We start from the raw sequence: 8,953 nt of genomic DNA, 5'->3' as shown, positions 1-8,953 counted from the left end.
CAGAACAGGCAGATCGACGAAGTACACTGCTGAGGGGAGCAGGGGAGAGGTCTGCCCCGCTATGTGGTCACCTCCCAGGCAGGCGGGGATCAAACTCATGCGGAAGTGGCTTAAGTTTCTTAGTGCTGTGCTTTAACCCGCTGCGCCACCAGGGAGGGTCTGTTTCCATCTTTTATTGATATTTTCCCAGACATGTATGGATTCATGTTGTCCAGTTTTTTGCATATTCTCTGTATTACACCTTGCATATTTAATAGGATGGCCACTAGGCACAAGTTGATATGCAATAACTGAAATCTGACTAGTACTGTGAAGGGACTAGATAGCTTATTTTTAATTAGTTCAAATATGAATATTAAATGTATGGTTTTAGTTATGATATTGGACAGTGCAGGTGTAAAATGTACATTGTCATCAGAGCCATCATTTACTGGGAGGGTCCCTAAACCTTTTGCACTCTTGTAAAGTTGGATCACATTTCCTTAATTAGCAGAAATTTGTATCCAAGTGGCTGCATCCTTTTTTTTCTTCTAGCTTCCATCCCTCCTTTACAAATTACATATTAGGATTCCACAGCTTAATAAATGTGGTACCAATCTGAATGGCAAATACAGTTCTTACTAAACCAGTTGACTTTATATTATAAATGAATTAATAGTAATAAAGTAATATAATGTAATAAAAAATAAAGACTCAGTTTGGCAAAATTTACTGTGGGTAGAGGTGGTGGTGTTATAGAGAAATAATAAGGGATGAGTTAGATTATAAAATTAACTTGGCAAATAATGTCAAACAAGAGTGTTCTAAAACCAACATGATGAAGTAGACCTTTAAAAGAAAAACAATGCAGACTTAATTGTTTATTTCATAAATAATTCATATGATTTATTTTACTCTAATTGGGACTTCAGAAACTCTCTAAAGGTTGTGGCTCAACTGAAGAATCCCTCATCCAAATTACTGAGCATTTTATAAATGATACCCTTCTAAGTCCTTCCAATGTGAGCACTATCGAAAACTTATAAGTTGGATCTTTAAATTTTTGTGTAAAAAGATAAATAAATAAATAATTTTTTGTGTAGAGCCAAGATAGTTTGAATATTTTTGAAATAGAATTGTCTTAAGTACCACCCTGTACTAAGCACTGTGTTAGGGACGGAGACTAAAACCATGAGGAAGACTCAGCACTTGCTTTCATGAGGTTCAAAACCCAGTGGGAGAGACATTTGCTAGATACATAATTGCACTGATGAGTAATTAGTAACAGCTATGAGAAATGCCACAGTGAAAGATGACTGCCTCTCACTGGAGGTCCTCACCAAAGTTCCAGAAGGATAGAGGGATTCAGGATTATAGACAAGGCATCCCTGAGGGACATTTGAGCTGAGCCCTGAGCTAGGATAGTAGGAGGTAAAAATTTAGTACAGACTAAACATGCTTTTATTTATTTATTGAGCACCTGCTGTGTGCTGGACACTGTTCTTCGTAGCAGTGAACAAAGTCAACAAAAATCCTGTCCTCTGAAAAGTTACGTTCTGGTGGAACTTCCTTAAGCTTTTATTTATCTTGAGGCAATAGTAATGTATCTGTCAGATGCTTTGGGATCTCAAGTAGCAGAAAATAGAACAAACGATGTAGGCAATAAGAAACAACCTTTTGTCACATAACAATCTTGGCTGTTACGACTTTTATGATCATGGGTCGGCGACACCTGAGTACCGTCGCCACAGGCCCCATGCTCTTTCCTCCCCAGTGCTGATGCCTCTCCTTCCCCCTTCCCTGCAGAATGTCTCTGACTAATAGTTGCCTGTTATTTATTTATTTATTTTTATTGTTATTACTTTTCTCCCTGATCCCTATATTCATCTCTTCTGTTTTTGGTGGGCAGTTTTGACAGTTTTTGATTTCCTTTCAGCACTTTGAATAAGTCATCCCATTCCCTTCTGGCCTGCAGAATTTCTGCATAGTTATCACTGATCATTGTTTGGAAACTTTCCTATATGTGACTAATTGCTTTTCTCTTTGTCTCACTTTAGGCAATGGAATTATAGTGTAGCTGAATGCTCTTCTCTTTGGATTTACCCCATTGGAGTTATTCAGGTTTCTTGAATCTACACGTCCATTTCTTTCCTCAGGCTTTGAAAGTTTTTCACCATAGTGTTTCAGAGTAAATTCCCTGCTCCTTCTCGATCTCCTGGGATTCCTATGATGTGTATATTGGTCCATTGGCTAGTGTCTCTTAAGTTCTCTTAGTTTATTAAATTCCTTTCTTTTTCCTCCTCTGATTTGATGATTTCAAATAACCAACCTTTAAATTGATCAAGTTAAACCCATTTAATGAATTTTTCAGATCAATTGTATTTTTCAGCTTTTTATTTCTGTTCAGTTGTATTTTTATACTTTATATCTCTTGTAGATATTCTCATTTTGATCATGTATCTTTTTCCTGATTGTGTTTACTTGTTTACCTCTGCTCCATTTTAGGTCATTGAGTATTTTATGACAGCTATTTTTAAACTCTTTGTCAGATAATTTGTAGACCAACATTTCTATAAGGTCATTTTCTGCAGTTTTATTTTCATCCTTTAATTAGGCTGTGCTTCCTTGTTTTTTCTTTACATGCTTTGTCTTTTTTTTTTAAAGATTTATTTATTCATACAGATCTGGGGTACAAGTCAGAGTTGCAGGGGCCATGAGAGGTTTCACCAGAGACAGAGTGGGGAGCAGAACAGGCTGATTGATGAAGTACACTGCTGAGGGGAGCAGCGGGTGGGTCAGGAGAGGTCTGCCGTGCCATGTGGGTCACCTTCAGGGTTGGCGGGGATTGAACTCATGCTGAAGTGGCTTTAGCTTCTTAGTGCTGTGCTTTAACCCGATGGGCTACCAGGGAGGGCCTGCTTTGTAATTTTTTGCAGGGAATTTGCTGTATATTGGCTTCATTTAGGAGAAGACTTTTGGTAATTAGCCTGGCTAGGGATTCTAGAACCTCTCAAACTTTTTCTGATCGCTTTCTCCTTGTGTAACTTCTGATGGTAGAACAGGAGCTCTAACATGCACACAGTTTTTGGTGGCTTCCAAACTCTTGCAACAGTCTAGTCAGCACTCTGAGTCAGGCGAGACAGAAAACAATCCCTCAGGCAATCCCCAGACAAACCAGAATATTGAACTCTTGGTCCAGTCTTGTTTCCCTCCCAAGTTAGAAGCCCTGGTATGGGGGATTTCCTTCCAGTCCGCTCTTTGTAATGCTGTGTAGGAGGAAGGAATATGAACAGACATGTCAGAGGCCACAAATTTTCCTACCCCTTTTACTAGAATCCCTTTCTGGTTTTATAATGGCCTGTGTGCCGTGCTTCTCAGCTGAGCTCTGTAGAATTGTCAGAGGTATTCTGGCCTGTCTGTTGTTGACAGGGTATCTCCGTAGGAGTCAGAGGGGCTGTAGTTTGGACCTGGCTAATGTCATTCTCTCTTGTGCCTTTGTTTTTTAAAGCAAGGAAACACTTCCTGAAGTCACCCAACAGACTTTGCTTTAAACTTCTAGGCCAAATCTTCCTCGTGTGCCCATTCCCATCCAGTAACAAGGGGCTTTAATTACTACAGCTTGGCTTTTGTTCATCAGAATTCATGCTATGGGTTCCCGAGGGACCCAACCTCTGCTAAAACTCATGGCCACTGGTACCTAGAAAAAATGACTTTGATGTAAAAAAAATGTTGGGAGGCAACTGCTATGTCTACCTCAAGTGTTAAATTATTATTTTTTAGAGCTGAAGAGATTCCTTTGAAAATCTTGGCCCATAATGGCTTGGTCGGAAGGCTGATAGGAAAAGAAGGCAGAAACTTGAAGAAAATTGAACATGAGACAGGGACCAAGATAACAATCTCATCGTAAGTCACACATTCAGATTATTGCCTAATCATGGACAGCCTGAGCATTTCGATATGCATAACTCATTCATAAGTCAGAAGTGATGTGATTATCTCTACCACCAACAGAGCAAATATTTATAGTTTCCTGTCAAACACTTTCTACTGTGGATGTGATCTAAGTCACTACTAAGATTGCAGAGGCCATTGGCAGACTCCTTGTACCACATTGTGTACTAAGGAAATCCACCTTCTCTCTGTCTCTTCTATCAAGATCGTTTTTGAAACATGAGATTTTATTTTTCCTTTAAAAAAAAGAAATCTCTCTCTTCCTCTTCGTGACCAGCTTGCAGGATTTGAGCATATACAATCCTGAAAGAACCATCACTGTGAAGGGCACAATCGAGGCCTGTGCCAACGCGGAGATAGAGATCATGAAGAAGCTGCGTGAGGCCTTTGAAAACGATATGCTGGCTGTTAATGTGAGTGCCCGATGCTTTCTTCTCTACTGGTTCCACATGTGTTTTCAGGTAGGACCTAAGCCTCTCTAAGAACAGTTGTCATTCAGTTACTGAAAAAGCATCTTAGAGTAGGTACACAGAGTTATTCCTGCCTCCTGAGGGCAAGGACATAGAAGTAATCGGAAAACCAACTAGTAAAGTATGACAAATGTTGGACAAAATAGTGTAGAGCCACTAAAGTCATAAATTTAAAGACTGTAAAGTAAGGAATTGCTTACAATTAATGTTAATTGGGAAAAGATTATAATGTATATAATCTTTTGGAAAATAATATTGATCACAATAATTAGATGACTACTTGCAAAAATAAAAATAGCTAGTACATTAGGTAAGTGGGATTTTATTTCTTTTCTAATTTAAAAAATCATACTTTAAGATTAATGTCTAATTTTCTCTTGCTTACTGATCTATGCCCATTTAATGCTGTCAGCCAACTAAGTCACTAATACTTTTAGAAAACTGATCTAGGTTTCTCCTTCCTGGTATTGATACCTAGCTCTCTCTCTTTTAAATAAGGAGGTATTAGTGTAGCCTTAGAAAATATAACAATAGTTGTCCAAGCTTAGCTCAAGCTCAGCTCAGAGGAATAAAATTTTTCACTTTTTTTTTTGTAACTTATACAAAATAGAAAGGATACTATGATAAACCCTCATTTGCCCATAATTGAGCTTCAACAGGTATCCATTGTTATCATCCCTCTTGGAGACTTAGGGGCAAATCCCAGACCAAGTACTATTTCATGGAGGAGTAAATGTGGACAGAGGTCATCTGTAGGTTCTTTCCACAGAATCCTGTTCCTCAGGTGGGTAGTCTGTCCCTCACCTCAACTCAACCCCCACCTTAGCAGCCCATATAGCCTGACAAGTAAGTGACATGGTGAGGAAAATTCAGAACAACCATTTGTTCCCCTGTTCTGTGTGTTTGTCAGTGGAAGAGTCAGTTTGTCAGTTTGTTGTCTGATAATCTCACTATCTTCTTCTGGGTTCTTTTTTGTTTAAAGATTTAATTTATTTATGCATACAGAACTGGGGTAGAGGCCAGAGGTGCAGGGGTGGTGAGAGGCTTCACCAGAGACAGAGTGGGGGGCAGAACAGGCAGATCAATGAAGTACACTGCCAAGGGGAACAGCAGGAGAACTGCAGATCAATGAAGTACACTGCCAAGGGGAACAACAGAAAAGGTCTGCTGCTCCATGTAGACACCTCTCTGGCTGGGGATTGAACTCCTGGGAGACTGAACTTGTGAAGTGGTTGTAGCTAGCTTCCTAGCACTGTACCTGTTGTGCCACTAGGGAAGGCCCTTCTTTTGTGTTCTTGATATCTAATGGTAAACAGCTTTTCCTGTGAACACCCAGAGAAGCTACCATAGAGATGGCATTCCAAACATCTTCACTAGAGCCTGTCACTTCAATTCATTCTCTACCAGTCATACATTGATAGATGAAGACCTTATACATCAAATTGGGCAAAGACTAAGGATTCCAGCTCTACTTTTCTAAACATTATAAAAGAAAGGCAAGTTACTGGATAACAAGAACCACAGATAAGAAAACAGAAAATGTCGGAACACTGCTGAGTGTTTGGGAATGAAAAAGCTGGACCCCACCAGGTGGAAGCCCACATCCTGGGCCTCTTAAAGCTATGTTAAAACTCATCCCAGCTCATGTGAACATTCCCATGCTTAAAACTCAACTAAGCTAAGCAAGAGGACCATGAAGCTGGCAACTACATGGTGGAAAAAAACAAAGTTGTCCCAAAAGTAGATGACTGGTTTAAAAAGAGTTGGTACATACACACAATGGAATATTACTCAACAATCAAAAAGATAGGCTCATGCTTTTTGCAGCAACATGGATGGACCTGAAAGGGATCATGCTTAGTGAAATAAGACAGAGAGAAATGGAAAAATACCAGATGGTTTCACTCATAGCAGGAGTATAAAAGACCAGGGGAGAGAATAATAATAATAATAGTGAACAACTATATACCAGAGACATTTTACAGGGGTGGAGTGGGAAAGGATCAAAAATGGGTGTGGGGGGAAATGCACTGGACTATGGTAATGGCACATGGGTGATTTGGTGATGGGAAGCCCACGGGGATTACAGCTGAGATGGAAAAAGGCACAAAATGATGTAAAAATAAACTGTTTTATATTATAAAAACAAAAATGTTGTAAGCCTTCTGAATCTGGAGTGGTGTAGGCTTCAGTGGCATCCTGTTGAGAGGTCTGAGATTTCCCTGGATAGAGCTAGGAAAAATACATAAATTTGACTTAAAAATAATTCATTCAACAAATATTTGTTGAGTACTTACTAGATACCAGGCACTGAGAACACAACACTAAGTAAGGTAGTCCTCATCCCCCCCGCCCTTTTTTTTTAAAGACTTATTTATTTGTGCATACAGAACTGGGGTAAAGGCCAGAGGTGCAGGGGCAGTGAGAGGCGTCACCGGAGATAGAGTGGGGAGCAGAACAGGCAGATCGTGGCAGTACACTGCTGAGGGGAGCAGCAGGTGGGCCAGGAGAGAGGTCTGCCGCGCCATGTGGTCACCTCCAGGGCAGGCGGGGATCGAACTCATGTGGAAGTGGCTTTAGTTTCTTAGTGCTGTGCTTTAACCCGCTGCGCCACCAGGGAGGGCCTCCTCATCCCCTTTTTAGGAATTATGGTCTACACAGAGAAGAGGTAACTGAACAGGAGACTTAACATGCCTTGCCATAGGCGCTGTTGCAGGGTCTCAGGAATGAGAGGGACACACAGAAAGGGGACTGGAGCTGACATCTTTGGGCTGAAAGGTGACTTCCTACATGAGGAGACACCTAAGCTTAGGTGAAGCCCACATGAATAGGACTTAGCCAGGTGCGGGAGGGAGAGAAGCACTTTCCTAGTAGGCAGACACTGTCCAGTGGTGAGAGAGAACCAGGAATGGGCAGATTGGGACTGAAGAAGTAACAGGAGAGAGACTGGTGAGGTGGTCCATGTTCCCAGAAACAGCCTCGTTTGCTGTGTGAAGATACGTAGACACTCCCAAGGGCACAGAGACGCTTTGAAGGAATACAAGGCCAGGTCGAGATTGCAGGTCCAGGGCAGACCTGAATAAGAGACCCTGGTGCCACCCAGACAAAGGGAGTCGACCCAGGCAAGCTGGGCCTCTCCGGCTCCTCCCCTCATCTTTTTTTCCATTTCTGTTCCCAGCAACAAGCCAATCTGATCCCAGGGTTGAACCTCAGCGCACTTGGCATCTTTTCAACAGGACTGTCCGTGCTGCCTCCACCAGCAGGGCCCCGAGGAGCCCCCCCCGCTCCCCCATACCACCCTTTCACTGTAAGTAGCTCAGCACCCAGAGGTTTGCTCATTGTCTGGCCTCCTCCATAGTAGCATTTCCCTGCCGTGTTAAATCAGAGCTTAAAGTTTCACTTCAGAGGCCATGCTTATAAGTGATTGTAAGACGAATCCTAATTCCTAGGACTTCTTCCTAGTGGACAGATTAATAGTACTAATCCATCCCTCTAAATATGTGCTCTTGACCTTAATATATGTCATAGCTAGGAAGGAGAGCAACTATTAGCAAATTCATCACTAGAAGCCTCTTTATTGGGAAAAGGGATTTTGACTCAAATAAGAACCTCCATTCTTTTCCTTTATTAAAATATTAGAGTACTTGGATGGTTTTTGGCGGTGCACAATGCGGATACCAACACCCACTCCCCACCCCAACATACCCCTATGTCTACAATTCATATATTTTATCATCTGCAGTGTTTTAAACAAAGTAATAGCATGTGTTTCTAAACATTTAGCACAATGCCTGGTATTTAGTAAGTTTTCAATAAATATTTACTTTTTGTATCAGAATTACTAGCTAAGAAATAATGTGAGTTTCATGAGTCTTCTGTTTGTTGCTCCCATCCATCAACACTATTTAAGATCAATACATTACCACATCGGTTTGAGGATACTTGACAGCTTCTTTTTTCTTCTCCACACATGCTGCTTTTTTTTTTTTTATAGTTATTCATCTTTATTATACCATTTTGATAATAAGAGACGCTACCTCCAGCTATCTCAGAACCTTAATGAATATATAGAGTTTGGAAAACACAACCTTACTGGAATGTCCCTTATATTCAATTAAAAGGCAAAATGAAAACCTCGGCTGAGATAGCAGCTTTTAAGGCATCAACAACACTTATTACGTCTTATACTATCTTTGTTATTTTGTTATAGTCTAACCTTGAACAAATAAATGAATCCAGAACATCATCTTCAGAGACACTGTATCTGCAGAGAAACTACAGTATTATTAAAGATATTAAAAGCATCTAGAAGGATGTGTGAACATCCTTTTAACATAATTTGAACTATTACACAATTAAAAAGCTAACCGTTTAGCAAAAGTATTATCAATACAAGATATACTTTACCTTCAAAACCAGGGCTGATTACAACACAATTTTCAGCTGTCAGTAGAGGGTCAAATGCGAGAACGTATTGCCCACACTGCTTTTTTTTTTTTTTTAAGATTTATTTGTGCATACAGAACTGGGGTACAGGCCAGAGGCTCAGGGGC

The 8,953-nt window shown here is 40.5% G+C and overlaps 1 protein-coding gene across 1 annotated transcript in view; it reads left to right on the top strand.

Moving 5' to 3' along the window:
* IGF2BP2 (insulin-like growth factor 2 mRNA binding protein 2) overlaps positions 1-8,953 on the top strand; it is a 66,386-nt gene that overhangs the window by 37,263 nt on the left and 20,170 nt on the right. Inside the window, exons 7-9 of the mRNA XM_012730293.1 lie at positions 3,760-3,882; positions 4,208-4,343; positions 7,579-7,707. Of these exons, the coding sequence (XP_012585747.1) occupies positions 3,760-3,882; positions 4,208-4,343; positions 7,579-7,707 (388 nt within the window). The remainder of the gene's footprint in view (positions 1-3,759; positions 3,883-4,207; positions 4,344-7,578; positions 7,708-8,953) is intronic.

Source organism: Condylura cristata, unplaced genomic scaffold (assembly GCF_000260355.1).
Source record: "Condylura cristata isolate star-nosed mole 26May11 unplaced genomic scaffold, ConCri1.0 scaffold00003, whole genome shotgun sequence".
NCBI classification, from domain to species: Eukaryota; Metazoa; Chordata; class Mammalia; order Eulipotyphla; family Talpidae; genus Condylura; species Condylura cristata.
Note: the sequence above shows the minus strand (reverse complement) of the source record. Positions and strands in the feature narration are given on the sequence as shown.